We start from the raw sequence: 15,980 nt of genomic DNA, 5'->3' as shown, positions 1-15,980 counted from the left end.
GACATACTTTGCGCAGCTCAGAGAGTTAGAGAGTAGTTGAAGCACCAGTCACACACACACAGAAAACACCTCGTGCAAAGCATTGCATACGGAAGAAACCTTTAAAATACAGAGTGGGAAGTGTTTCTTCATTCAGGAGCCAGAATTCGCAGCGAGCAATTTTTCTCAAATGCCAATCGTTCAAACGCCATCTTTTGTTTTTCAATACGCTGATGAACTTGCGCAAGGAAAACGTGGGTGTTACCACTTGAAAATTGCGAGATTTGCCGACTGTAAACGCAGTCGTGAGCACTGCGTTGTTTAAAATCATCACAATCTCTAGCAAATATCTTCAAATAACCAACTCTAAAATTTTGACTCTATTGGTTCAGCGAATAGACCACTAAGGCTTCACGTGTAGAAGAATTTTCTTTTGGACCAACATGAGTTTTAAAAAACCACTGTAAAGAAAAGGAAGCCCAAAAAATACAGTCACTAATGATAAAGAAATTAGTTAATTTTCAAATTAGCGCATATTTAAAAGAAAATGGGACTATAAAAATTTAAAACCGAAGTTAAATTTTGAGATAAGGAGGGGGGGGGGGGGATTATAAAAGTATGATTGGCTAGAATAAAGCAAAGAGTGTAGTAATTTAAGGGAACTGAAACAAGCATTTAAAAAAATTCTTTGCGCCAAAGAGCAACCTTTTGAAATGCACCTTTTTTGTTTTCGAAGGTAGAATAGAGGAGGGGTTCCTTTAAATAATAAAAACGTCGACTACAGAATATTAGACAATATACTAGTGAATAACATTCAAATTATTATTTTGTTGTTTATGAACGATGAAGGGAGAGATTTATTTTTCCTGATTCAAACAAATAATTCGCGCCAGCACTTCTCATTACTTGGAGATCATTCCCCTACGCATCGCGCGTTGTTTTGATTATTTTTCGAAAAAAAAAAGAAAAAATTAGAAAAGGAAAGTTGATCTCACATTTTAGTCTTACAATGGATGCGTCAAGCAAGTATGTGAAAGTTCTTGTATCTATTCCATAAAGAAAAGTTTAGTAACATTGGCTCTGGTTTCGCCATTTTCTCTCAAAGTATTTATGCAATCAATTAAGTAGTTTTTCCCGGTGACACATAATTCGAAACTTCAAATGAGGACAAAATTCTTGCAGATTACAAATACGATACATAGGTGGTTGTTTGGTGTCATTTGCCTCTTGCCACACATTAAACAAATGGTGGAATGTTTGATTGTCACGTGGGGGAGGGGAGGAGAAAAGCGGATGAGAAGAAACACCTCCATGAAGAAATACAAAATAAAATAAAGTATTAGGAGATCGCTGACCGTAAAAACAAACGGGTGCTATTTTGATTCAATAAATTGATCAACTTTCTTATGAAGAAACGTTAACTTTTCGAGAAATTCCCAGAAACTTTATCATAAGAGCATAAGTTCAAATTTAAGGTGTATTGAACAAAAAGAACCTATTCTTGGAACAATTGTAGAAATACTGAAAAATAGGTGAATATAGATTTTGCTTAGATATTTGCTTCATGTTGTATTGTATTCAAAGTAATACATAGCGTCTTGTTTACATTTACATTTTAGCGATGAGTATGATTAGTGAAGCAGACATGATAGTAAATTCAGTTGGATTCAAAACTTATCACAAAACTTGCAAGAGCGTGTTGTTCCCCCCGCCCGGACTATGAGTTTTTTGAAAACATAAAGCTTAACCTATTTTATATGGCAGCGGTTCTAAACAAAGAGTCCCGCTTGCTATAAAGTAGGTGTAGGTTCAGGTACAAGAGTAAAATAACTAGTCTTAAATTCATTCAAAAGACAAATTATCTCGATACTTATTTCGTCTCTTTTGTTTAGCAAAGGAATTTTTGAAAGAAAGTTCCATAACTAAACATTTTTGCATATTTGTTTGAATAAATAATATATATGTTATTAAATTCTTTCAGTTAACTATTCAAGAAACTGAGTTGGCTGCTCTGAGAGAATCACGCGACCAACTTCAAAGCGATATGAATAACAGTGCTCTAGCCAAAGACCAAGTAGTCAAAAAAGCGTGGGAAGTTCGAGACCAAGCTGTAGCAAGGTAAATATTTGTACATGTATTTGTACGGACGTTTGTTTGTGTGTGTTTGATTGAATACAATACAAATCATTAAAACGGAAGAGAAATAAGAAAATAAACTTCATATAACTTTTATATGCTTTTTACAAATAAACACAAAAATAAATATTTTGCAAAACTTTCTCTGCGAAAAAAAAAAAAAAAAATCAAATAGTTTATGCATTGATATTCAAAAATGTATTAAAAGGACTTATTATGAACAATCTGTATGACAAGATAGTTATTTATTTATTTTTTTTGCAATTAAGTTTAGTTTCTGTGTTGGATAAGAATGGAAAAAAATTAATCTCTCTATGTGTATCTTTACTAATAATAAAGCTGAAAGTCTGTCTGTCCGGATCTCTCTCAGTCTGTCAGGATCTCTGTCTGTCCGGATCTCTCTCTCTCTCTCTCTCTGTCAGGATCTCTGTGACGCGCATAGCGCTTAGACCGTTCGGCCGATTTTCATAAATTTGGCACAAAGTTAGTTTGTAGCATGGGGGTGTACACCTCGAAACGATTTTTGGAAATTTCGATGAGGTTCTTTTTCTATTCCAATTTTAAGAACAAAATTATCATAAGATAAACGAGTAAATTACGAAAATATCATAACGTGAAACCGTAACATGGGCACAAGCCAATTGGTGAGATACGAAATTATCATAATGTGGAACCGTAACATGGGCCAATTAGCGAGAAAATTCACCATACATTATTTGTAAATATACAGGCGAACCAAAAGACCTTTTAATTTTTCTATTACGGGCAAAGTTGTGCGGCTACCAATAGTATATATATATATATATATTAAGAACTAGCTGCGTTGCCCAGCGTTGTACGATCTACCTGGAAAATAAAAAATTTCTCAACTGACTTAAGATCAACAACCAGGCTAAAATAAACAAAACAAGTAGTGGAAAATGTCCGTCAACGTGAATTTTGTGACTCAAAACTTAAACTTACACTACTTTGGATTTTTTTTTTTTTTTTTTTAATTCGAGAAGTTCAGTGATTATTATTCATGCTGAAAATTATTCCGTTTCACGGATTGTCTGGCAAAAACTGCTTTAGGGGGCAGAGAACTGTCTTCCCCAACTGTTTTTACTGTTGTAATATTACTTTCGAAAGAGATTAAGCACAAAATCCATTGACTTTTGCACCATCAAAGGAGACCCTCATCAATGTAAATTCAAATAATTCTTTAAAAAATCTGTTCTCAAAAAAATGTTAGTAGGTTGACAACACAAACTCATATTATTTTGCCGCAAAACTATAGTTGAGGCAAACCTCACCTGGCAGCGTCGTAATATTGGGATTAGAATCTGTGTTGCAATACTGCCAGGTTAGGTTTACCCCAATTATGCACTTTTGATCTTTTAGCTATTTCAAAACGTGTCTGTCACTGCGTATAAAGTTAAATCAGAGAAAACCTTTTTTTTTAATATATATATTTTTTAACTTTTCACTGACAAACCTCGTCGAGAGATTAATTTGCTAAAAATGAGAAACATGTTAAACTATACTTTGAAAATTCATACTATGCATTTTCTCTGAAAAAACTTAATTAGAAATAATTTTTCAAGGTCATCATGTGCAAAAAGTGTTTTTGATTTGTTTCTTAAACAAGTGTTTTTGTTCCTCTCTTTTGTTCTTCTTTCTATCTCCTCTTTTTAAAATAAAGTAAATTAAAATTTTAATACTATTACGGGGCTGCGCCCCCTGCTCGCTGACGCTCACGAACCCCTGAAGATTACTTCCCAATCTTATTTGATTCGCAAAGATTTAAATCGTCAATTAGAAAGAAACAGATTAAAAACGCATTAGGACCAATCCACGAAAATGTCAACCGCTTATCCCGCAAGTGACGGTTCATACATTTCATTTAAAAGTTATAATTTTAAAGGGCAAAACGAAGTATTTTGCTTAAGATATAATACATAAGTTTTGTAATTTGTTGTGCATTAAAAATTTGTTGATTAATATTTTAAAGGATTTGTTTTCAATGACATATATCTGGCGTCACGTGCGGGACAAAACGATCGTTTTCCGTAGAATGGCTCATTATGTCCATCCCTTTGGAACAAAGAACACCCTTTCCCCGGGTTTCAAAATAACTTGTACCAACTTTCAGAGCTGTAAGGGCTAAGGGACCCCTGAGCATTGCAAAACTGCAGTTTTGTACGCTTGAAAAGTCGCTTTCATATTCGTGGTCTCTCGTAATATATTTTGCTCTTTAGCTCCTGGCTTGAATTGAGTTGAGCCTAAGCTTTTCCATTGCAGTCGAAACCCTTAAAATTTGTGAATAAGAAAGAAGAAAAAAAAAAGAATCCAAAACACGTAAGTATGGCACCGCCATGTAAAACATCAATAGTCTGAATGGAGATGAGATTTTTCGAACTTTATTAAAACCGCTTGTAATTTTTTTCTTTTGGAGGTAGAAGCATAGTTTTTCGATCATAGGTCAAGATAGATCTGGAGTAAAAAGCGTCGCTTTTTCCAATGGTGTCAAAAAGGAAACTGCGGGACAATTCTTTCAATTTTTATTGATAGATTTAATGAAGAAAGTAGTGTCTAACTTTCAGTTAAGCCTAAACAATTCGATATAAAAACGCAGATAACTCCCACCTTAATTAAGTTAGAGCATTGAAACAAATTGCGTAGAACGTGGAAAATTCCGCTCTTTCCAACGACATATAATATTAAGGTGTTCAAGTAATTTTTTATCGCTTTAATAGGCAATTAACGCGAAATTTGAGCTTAAAAAATTAATTACAAAAAAGACTAATTCGAAATTTAAAAAACAAAACCCCGGTGCAAACCACCGGGGCTCGAAGTAATTTTGTACAAAAGTTCAAAGCTGTAGGAGGTATGAAGTCTCCTGGACGCAGACCCGCCACAGACCTCTTTTCACAATTTCTTTGACCTTACATTTTTTGATATAAAGAGAAACTTACGAGAGGAATTAAAACCTTGAAAATTATTTTTTGCTCCAAAAATGAGACAAATTTAGAGATATTCTGAACATATTTTTCTTTCTTGCTTTACTTATTTGTTTAAAGAATGGAAAAATTGATTTAAAAACTCTTTTTTTTTCTATTGCAACAGATGTTTTGATATCAGACAATTGTTTTCTTTTTGAAAAAGGCTGCACAGAAAAATGGAATTTTTCGGCTTACCAAACTTTTACTTTTTAAAAATGTATTATTGGAAATTGAGATGGACAAATGGGAGGAATAATAAAGAGAAATTCTTACTTTTCAAAACTCTGATGATAATCTTAATTTTCCTTTTCAGAAAAAATACAGTTGAAATAGAGTTAGCAAGAACAAGAATTGATGTCATGCATATCAATAGCCAACTAATGGAAGCAGTTCAGCAAAAAATTGAACTCTCCCAGCAGCTAGAACAATGGAAAGTAAGTAAAAAATCTGTCAGCTCAATAATTTCTTACTAACTAGCGGCCCGTCCCGATCTTGTTCGCGTTAAAAAGCGATGTATTTTTAAAACATATTATGCAGGTACTTTTAATTTAAAAGTTAATAGTAAACAACATTTTTTGTTTCGTTTTTATGAGGTTTGAAAGAAATTGATTTACCTCTCATTTTCTGATCAAGAGTGACGAATAGATCCCGTTGACCAATATAATCTTCCCATATATAACGTTCATAAGAACTTTTCATTGAGAGTTGTTATCACTTAAAATGGAAAAGAAAATGTGCAGGGACTATAAGAATGCAAGGAATATGAGCCAACTGATCTGTTGCAGGTGATGTAAGAACAACACTCTAAAGTCTACATCAACTTATTTCGTAGTGATTTTAATTAGGTTTGAACTGAACAGCATAGGTTAGGCAAATTGAAGTTGCGCAATAAAATTATTGGAACATTGTCTTTACTTTTAAAAGCATGAAGAGAAGTCCTGGGAAGTTAAATTAATTAAGAAAACTATTTTGGGTGATGCACAGCGTTGGTGGCAAAAACTGTAGCCTTATCGCATATCCAATGCAATTTTTTGACAGTCTTGGTTTCAGAATAAACATTCAGGAAAAAATCATTCAGAGAAAATTTCCTAACTCATCTTATTTTGATAAGACACCCTTTTCCAGGTATTTTTACTTACTTGTCATCAAAGAATCTAGTAATGCTTACCACCATCTCCTAAATGGGCTGTTATAGCTGTTCTTGAGATACAGAGATTGTAAAGGGGACGACCTTAATCAGTCTTGAAGTATATCTGCATGCTTTCCTTTAAGATACCACAGAAAGAGTTTGGCGAAAGTCACCATCAAATGCGAAGGTGACATTTGTCATAATTTTGTCTGAACCTTTGTGAGCTTTTAGGGTTCTATCTACGACTCCTATTGCCGAATAGTGGCTCATCGAACATTCGTCCTGTATTATGAGACACCCGCATGAAGAATTTCTTCCAATTGCCGTTTTTTCTCGTGGAACATACAGATCTTATTGAAGGAGATCTTCAAAGTAATTAAATGTGGAATGATCAGTTTTTCCACCAAAGTAAAGCCTTGGCAGTTCCAGGAAAAAAACATCGCAAAAGTCTATTGATAGATCTTTGGCTAACGTTGTATTTTTTAAGTTTTTCCATTTCCATCGGGAAGGCCGATTAACATCACTTACGTTTCTTATTCTCATGCACCATTATTATTATTATTATTATATTTTTAATTGATTTCGTTTGTTCTCTGCGACAATGACAAACTAAAGTCCTCTATTGATTTTTTGTTTTATTATCAAATTTGGCCTTTTTAAAATTAATTAGGTTTTGGTTTATATCGTTTGACATTAAACGACAATCATATTATTTCCCCTGATGGTCTCCTAGCAATATTTTGTCTTAGAGATACTTTTCAAAGATTTGCCCTGAAACAAAAGAATCTAAAAGTTGTCATAAACGTTTAAACAGTTACAAAGAATTCTTTGTATTTAGGAGCGGTGTTCTTTGTGTTTCTTATGCTGACAATGTGTTTTTTTTTTTCATTCACGTGTTTCCATCTCTCTCCATCTAGTTCAAAGAGAAAGAACCTTTACCAACTCTTTCGTTGCCAATGCGAGACGATCAGCGCGGTGGTTGCTTTTACGTGTATAAGAATAAAGCAGTACAAAACATAAACTGGTCGTGAAAACGAACTATTGGTTTAAAAATTAGTATAAATACATTCATGAATAATTTATAGCCTATGTCACTCACTAAGAACGCACCTTTCATATAGTGAAAGAATTTTTCAAATAGTTGCAATGGTTCCGGAGATTTTCCCGAACATAGAAACATACAAAAATATGCTCTCTCTCTCTTTATAATATTAATGTAGATTATCTGGTGGGGAAGAATTGTATTAGTAAAACTAGAAGTTTAAACGTTATTCGAATAGAAACCCTAATACATACCTACATCTAATGAGCAGAAGCATTGAGAGTAGACTAAAAAGTCTGAAACAATAAATTGCAATACGTATTGCAATACTGTGTCCAAATTGGCTGATCCGTCAGACAAAATTACTTTGGACTTGAGTCGCAAGGTAGCTTGAATTTTTCGGAAGGGGATGTTGTCAATTCACAGGATTAAACTCCGATTTCTACCGAATCGTAAAAGACGAACATGTACACATACCTACCTATATCTAATGAGCAGAAACATTGAGAGTAGACTAAAAATTCTGAAATAATAAATCGCAATACGTACGGCAATACTGTATCCAAATTGGCTGATCCGCCAGACAAAATTTGCTGAGGAAGGAAATGTTTTGGAAGGTCTCACACGGGGAGCCCCTGAGTTGGATGAAAATGTTAATTTAATTTATTTAAATACGTATACATAATTGACAAATATTTTGATTGCCCAAAATACAAGTTTTACCTTGCGTCATTCTCCACACATGCAGATGCATGTTTTAAAACAATCATAGGTAACCCGTATTAGGAAGTACCGTTATATAGTTTTTCTACCTTATAGTATATTGTGCGGATAAACTGTGAGTATCGCTTTAGACTTGATTAAGAACGATTAACAGGGTTTTCTTCAAATTAAATATTAACTACCAAAAGAAAATTTATATCACTCACAATCAAGGTTCTTTCTTCAAGAAACGTATTATTAATAAAATTGTCATCAGCTTTTCCACAATTGACAGAGGCATTTTTGACGTCCGCCTCTGCAAATTTATTTCAAGCGTTGAAAATCGGAAATCCGCTTCAAAAATTTAATCGAGCATATTTTACGGTTTTATGTTTTAAAAAAGTTTAAAAATATTTATAATTGAGAGGGACATATAGAATGCTAAAAATAATGCATCTGAGTGTTTGTAACTTTTTAAAAAAGTATTAACTTTCAAACATTCTAAACGCAAAAATAAAAACAGCATACATTTCTTCTTTCCCTGGCTTCTTCCATTTGAAAATTAATCTTTTTTTTTGCCGACTTTACTCTGTTTGTACATTTCATTTCTTCAAAATGTATATAAATTCTCTAAAATAAGTCAAAGACTATTTCCCCGCCTTCAAAAATAAATGAATAAAAAAAAAACCTAGCCGCACTTCTAACTAAACATTACAATAGTAAACAGCTTGTTGAAAACTAAAGGGCACATTATTAGAATAGAAATAGAGAACGAAAGATTTTAAAACATTGCAATTTTCTGAATTCATTGAAAGGGTCTTTTACTACTTCTGAACTGATCAATGAATACGGAGTATGTAATAACAAAAATATGCAATAAGAGCTCAGTACAGGAAATTAATATTCTGTAGATTTTTTAAAAGTATATTTTCTAAGATTAAACATGAATTGTGTCGCTAAAAATGTAATTTAAAGTATGATGTTTTTTTTTCAGTTGGATATGGAGGTACTTCTGGACAATCAAGTTATGAAAAAGTTGAAAACACAAGAGCAGGAAGATAAGAAGCAAAAAGTGATAGAAAAAACTGTTGAAGTGCCGCCGGCAAAAAGGCAAAACTCTAAAGGAAAGCTTTTTAGGCTATGGCGCAATTGAAAGAATAATTAGACCAATATTCAAATGAATTAAAAACTAAGAGTTCAGACCTTTTTAAACAACTCTGAGACAGTTTACTGAATATCGTTTGAAAATGTTTGAGAATTTTATGAGACGTTGTTTTATTCAGATAATGACTATTTAATGAGTGTACAGTACATTTTTATCATCATCATCATCATCATCATCGCTGTCCCTTTTTTTTTTTGTTATTTTTATAATTTTTAGATAAATACTGCAGAGCACAGATAAAAATAACTCCTATTTATGTTTGTACTTTAAATCATTTTTTTGATAAATTGAACGGCTCGGCGAAAGAATGACATGCCATATGATGTGAATTTCTCAGTAGGCCAATTTCCAACTTAAAAAAAAAAAAAAATTGTAAAATTTTTCAAAGGCTTTTTTCATTTTTTATTCTGCGATACTAAAACCAGATTTGTTTTTCTCCAAATAGCATAATCCATTGGTATGTACATTTCAATTTTCGTCATGAGAAACAAAAATTTTCATCGAAAAGTCACTCCTTGTGGCTTGTTGCATTTCTGCTCCGAGTCCTTCAATTTTATTCAGAATAACTCAATGAAACTCAATTTCGATCTTAGTGAATGCTTATTGCTTGAAGTGGTTACTTACTCATACAGCACCCATGAAGACTTCTATTTATAAGTTATTGTCTCTGTTTTCTCCATCAGAAAGCTCAATCCGAAACTAAAGCAACATTTTATTTAGTGCAATTTATATTTTCACCGAAGCCTATCTTAGAATCATATCTGTGACAAATACGTACATTCGTGGAAAGTACTACATAATGTGCATTAGAAGAAAATACTTTTCATATTAGTAATTAGAAATATCTGCAGAACTGTGTACTTATACAGCTAATTGCGCATATTAGCTGTAAGTTACGAATAATGTATTAATATCCTGTTTGCATCCATTTTATTTGCATAAAGTTAAATATCACCAAAATATATAAAACCCAATGCTGCAAATGCAATAATATCGTAACTGAATCCAGTGATAAAGATGCTTTTAATATACAGTAGAGTCTCGAAAAACCGAGTCTCAAAAGTCCGAGATTTCGCTTAATCCGAGATGCTTTGTTGATATTTTTAATGTATACTTTTTATAGATAAATAATGTTTTAATCTGAAAACTGTAATATTTTGCTATGTGGAACTTCCCTAACAATGTACAATAAGGTAATAAAAAGAAATTGAAAAGTTTAGAAATGCCTTGGAGGAAGTAGGAAGTAGGTTGATACAAAAAATAACTTGAAATTAAAACATTGTTTTGCCTCAAAGGACGAACAAACAGCTCTTTTGGAACATCCAATTGCAATTTAAAAGAGAAATACAAAACTTAACTCTGTAATGTAAGCGTATATACGAAATTTTATCCTTCTATGACTAACTTTTTCGTATTATGTGAGGTACACACATAATACACGTAGAACACACATAGAAACCAATTTCGCGACAAAACTTATTCGAGGATGATGAAAGGGCAGTTTTTTGTTGCCTGAAAGTTTACACGCAAGTACATGCAGATATCAAGAAAAAAAAACTAATCAAAACTCGTTTAGTAATAATTAAAACATAAATTTATGTTGATATTAGAGTGATAAAATTTTAGAGGCGACAATATTTATTTTTCATTGCGTAAGGAAGTAAGCAGCGCATGTCTTTATGTAGTCCATATAATTTTTCGGATAATCCGAGTTTTCAGTAATCCGAGGTAGAGCGAGCCCCAATTACCTCGGATTTTCGAGACTGTACTGTACTTTACATTTCAAATTATCAAAGAAAAATAAGTCAATAATCCTGTGTAGTGATAACATCTTGCTTTTTAAGAACATGTTGTTGGATTTACGAATAGTGATATAACTAATTCCTTAACAGTTTACAAACCACTCTCAAGACCAAGTACTTTTATTTATAAGAATATTTGAGTGTGTAATTTGAAGATACAAAAGAATGTTTTGCATTTTCGACTTGCTGTAAAGCGCATCCGTGAGCCAATATCTTAATCCGTCCATGTTTAAATACGATTATCAATGGATGATTTTGTTCGTATAATATTTCTGCTGTCATCGAATGTGATCATAGAGTTTTATAAGAAACAGAAGCAATGTATATAATAAATTAAAGCAACTATATTTGTTATATTTGTATGCAAAATCGAATAGAATCTACAGAAACTATTAAAAACATTTTGGTACACATTCAGGGTGGGCACGAGAAGTAGGCCCGCAGGTATTCAGCTACAAATATCGCGAGGGCTACATTTTTATCGACTATCTTGGTTAGAACTTAAGATGTTAGTGAGAAATATGACTTTTGCCTTTGAAAAAAAAAAAAAAAAAAACTAAAATGTTCCTATGCAAAGTATATTGAAGCCTTACAGTCTTTCTATACTGAGAGTTCAATTCTTCCTCTCCTCCAATTGTGGAATTTTTCTTTAGTTTCAGATTTTTGCATTAATGTATGCGTTACCATTAGAACTGCTTAAAAAATATCATAGTATTTTGCTTTAAAGTTTGCCTTTTAAAGTTGTGTAATAACTTCATAGATTTCAAATTTAGCCATGTAGACAGCATAAAAAAGCACTGGAAGAAATGCTGCACTTTTAAAAATGCAAAATAATAAAAATTAAAATGCGAATACTACAATTTACTAACTAGTTAATTTAAATGCGAATACTCATGTAAATGGACTCAAAAAGATTTATTAGTGCATGTTTTTGACGGCAGATAGTTTTTACATGATTTTCACGTTATAAAAATAATAATAATCTACAAGTTTTCATTTTTTCTCAATATTTGTTTTCTTTGAACTCAAAAAAAAAAAAAAAAAAAAAAAACAAGAGAAAGAAACTAACAAATTCTATTAATATACAGATGCGTTCATTTGCTATTCTAAAATTACATTAAAGTGCCATTGATATTTTTTTTCCTAATTCCGAAGCTTGTTCCTTGTTATTATACGAAGTACACATTGTAAAATATTCTGAATTTTAAAGGAAATGTTCAGAAACCTGTAAGTAAAGTATAAAAGGCTCAAAAATTACCACAAAACCTTTGATGTAAGTGAAATGGAGTCGTTTCTTTGTAAATACTTTGCTTTTCACATTACGTCCTAACAAATTTGAAACTGCGTAATCTATACAGTTTACTATTGTGCATTCAATTTAGCCATATGTAGCTATAAAACTTTAAATGTAGCAAATTAGCTGTAAAAAGCGGATAAATCTCGCGTTGAATTTTTAATAGGGAATGACCATTGCAAATTTGTTGGTTGTTGACAAAAAGGGTTTTTAATTCTCCTAGAAAGCTTTCTTGTTTTTCGACAGCTGAAAAAAAAAGATAATCAATAGAAAGCTTCGATTACATTTTGTTATTAGTCATTTTACAATCACTAGTTGCCTTGTGTTAAAAGGGTGCAAAACAGAACCATTTATTGTATCAAGTTAAAATTATATTTAAAGAATAAGATTTACTCCGCGACAACTGTGATAACTTGTAAATTCTGTTGTAGAAAATAAATCATTTTTTTTCATAACGAATTGTATTCTCTTTATTTGTTCTGCTTGTTATTGTATCATACTTGAGTACGTGAAACAAATTTAAACTAAGACATTAATTAAAATTAGAGTTAATATATAAATAACCGACATAGAGGTAAGTTTTTTTTTCTTTCTTTCCAATGGGGCTGTATGAGAGACCCACCTCAAGAGGCGTCTGGTCATAATCAGATCTAGTGTGCTCCCCAACAATGCATCAGTCTTTCGTGTGTCACCTTTAAGACGCTGATGCATGACACAGTAGTGTTTTGGACGTCCAGTTTCCACCAGATGGAGGCACCTGGGCTCTCATTTGATGCGAAATTGCTCTAGGAATTCAATTTAGCCGAGGGATATTTTAAGCCAAACGAATACCAAAGGGATCTTTTACATGCTGCATAATCATACGACATGGGCGCTGAAAATGTTCTGCATCTCGAAAATCCACCGACTGACCACCCAGGTCAAAACCTGGGTCCTCAGGCGTAGAAGTCCAGCGCCTAACTATCACGCCACCAGCCGGCTTACATAGAGGTAAGTATGTATTCTTAATTTTTAAAGCAAAAGATGGTTAAACATTAGAGGAGAAAGACGCTGTGGACGTATTTTTGCCTTGTGCAAAAAATTACACTTTCTTTTCACTTATTATTTAACACCTCATCTCTTCAAATGTATGTGCTCAAATATTAGGTGAAGTGAAACCTTAAAACATTGTTTAAAAAGATACAAAAAATTGTCCACAAGTGAGATATAGATATATACCATTTGGACATGTTTGGGGCACATTTGGATACATAAATAAAACAGTAGGAGAGAGTGTTGTACCTTGGGACACTGCTAATTTCTTGAAATCTAATTTTAGCAGCCATGTTTTTGTAATCCAGCTAATAGTAAACTTCACCACTAAATGGTGCCGTAGTCCAAATCAGCATCAAATGAGTAAAATTGACAATTTTGTGAGAGAAAGAAAATTTTATGACTCCAAAGTAAATATTTCTTCCTTTTTATTTCATTTTCTGTCTTTTTATTTGTAAATTTAATCAACTAAAATTGATTTTGTTATAAAAGAGAAGTACTTTAAGTATTTTGCTTATGAGAAAATAATGATAGTGCATCTACACTATTGTGCAAAAATTAAGGACGAGATGGTTTTTTCAATATAACTTTGTACAAAAGCTTTCCAAATCAACACATTTAATACCGTAAGATCCCCAATACGTAAGGACATGTGTAATGTAAGCAACATTTACTAAAAGAGAAATCAGAGGGATAAAAAGAAGCTTTATTGAAGAAGTAGCATGGAGCGCAATGCGACTGAAGGCCGAAACATCCCTGTGATGGGTGTCCAGCAAGAAACATCCGGTCTTTAGTAGGGGATATGATCTCCCCGGACTGCTAGGCAGGTTTCACAGCGTCTGCTCATGCTGAGAATGAGGGTGTCAATGAGTTGTTGAGGCATTGCTGCCCATTCGTCTTGCAGCGCCAATCGAAGCTCCCGAATCGTTACTGGTGGTAAGGTACGAGCTGCCAAGCGTCTGCCTAGAAAATACCATACATGCTCGATGGAATTGAGATCCGGAGATTGTGCCGGCCAATCCATATGTTCAATATCCTCACTCTCTAAGAGCTGTTCGGCAGCTACTGTGTGATGACATGGTGCATTGTCGTCCATGAAAAGGAACTGCGGACCCACAGTGCCTCTAAAAAGACGCACATATGGAAGAAGAATCTCGTTACAATAACGGGTCCCGTTGGCTGAACCTGCGTCGAAGATGTGAATGTCTGTACGACTACCAAGCATGATGCCTCCCCAAACGAGAACACCGCGACTTCCATACCTATCCCTTTCAATGATGTTCGAGGGATGATTGCGGCTTCCCGTACTCCCCAGATGAGTATGCGATGAGAATCGCTACTCAGACTGAATCCGCTCTCATCTGTAAAGAGTACTCGTCCCCGTTCATTGTCTCTCCAATTCCGGTGTTCCCGGCACCACAGAGAACGCCTTCTCCAATGGGCAGGCGTTAGAGGTATACACCGTATAGGGCGTCGTGAAAACAAACCACCACCGTGCAATCTTCTGGCCGCGGTAAAACGCGATATCGGTCGTCCAGTCGCCTGTGTCGTGTGTCTAGCGATTTCTCCCGCTGTCTGCCGCCTGTTTCTTCTGGCCTTTAAGACAATATACCGGTCCTCTGCGGGTGTGGTTCCTCGTGGACGACCACTACTGAACCCCCGGATAGCTGTTCCTGGAGTTTGAAATTGTCTCCAAAGTCGTGAAACGATGCTGTGAGCAATTCCGAACTCTGCAGCCACATTTGTCACACTGCGACCTTCCTCCAACTATACAATTATTCGACCTCGGGTAAAAGCATCCAGATGTCGTCTAACAGATTAATTATTCGCCATTTCTCGCTGAGGCAGCAACTCGGTGTGATTTTAACTGCTATACGGCGTGCAATCTCTTTGCCAGAAATACTGATCTTACACCGACAACATGCTTTATACTACTCAAACACTCCCCCATTGCGTCTGCCTGCATATCTGCGCATGTGCTACCGTACATCACCTTACTTAATCTCCTGATTGGTCTTTCTGTCTGCTCTGCCTCTTCGTTCAATTGATATGCTAATTTTTCGACTTCGTGCTTAATTTTTGCACAGCAGTGTATATTGAGCATCATTTTGGTTTTTTTAATCCGCGTGTTGATTGAACCTTGGGACAGCCGGACAGTTTGTATCTTAGGACACGTTCCAAGGTACAACATATGCATGGTTCTTAATAATTGAGTTATGTTTAGGAACATGGAACAATGTTCTAATCTTAATTAGTTCTTCAAACACATTTAATGTTAGATATATATATAATAACTCTCAATTCATTATTCATGATTCATAACTAACTATTCATAATTTAGTTCACTAACATGAAAAAAAATTTTTTTTTTTTCTTTTTTGGTGCAAAACTGGTTTAAGTATATGGCTGTTTCCTGAATCATGAAGACTTTCCCATAATGCAATAGGATGTGCCCCAAGGTACAAAAGGATGTTGTACCTTGGGGCAAGCTTGGAACTTTTACTTTAAATGTTTGACAATATTTTATTTTCAAACTATCTGAATTAAAAAAAATATATTGCATAGAAGTATGTTGTGGTATTTTAATGTGACTTTTAGATTTTAAATTTGATTCAAATAATTGACGTTAAAATTTTAAATATGAAAAGTGTCCCAAGTTACAACACTCTCCCCTACTAATCATTTAAAATGAAAGACAAATAGTTTTAATTCACATAG

At 33.8% G+C, this 15,980-nt stretch overlaps 1 protein-coding gene across 1 annotated transcript in view; it reads left to right on the top strand.

Moving 5' to 3' along the window:
- The window catches only part of LOC129233591 (bicaudal D-related protein homolog), a 167,406-nt gene extending 155,908 nt beyond the window's left edge, over positions 1–11,498 (top strand). Inside the window, exons 9-11 of the mRNA XM_054867597.1 lie at positions 1,961–2,097; positions 5,410–5,530; positions 8,964–11,498. Coding sequence (XP_054723572.1) covers positions 1,961–2,097; positions 5,410–5,530; positions 8,964–9,122 — 417 coding nt within the window. The 3' untranslated portion in view covers positions 9,123–11,498. The remainder of the gene's footprint in view (positions 1–1,960; positions 2,098–5,409; positions 5,531–8,963) is intronic.
- The last annotated feature ends 4,482 nt before the right edge of the window (positions 11,499–15,980 follow it).

The sequence above is a fragment of the Uloborus diversus genome, chromosome 1, assembly GCF_026930045.1.
Source record: "Uloborus diversus isolate 005 chromosome 1, Udiv.v.3.1, whole genome shotgun sequence".
NCBI classification, from domain to species: domain Eukaryota; kingdom Metazoa; phylum Arthropoda; class Arachnida; order Araneae; family Uloboridae; genus Uloborus; species Uloborus diversus.
Note: the sequence above shows the minus strand (reverse complement) of the source record. Positions and strands in the feature narration are given on the sequence as shown.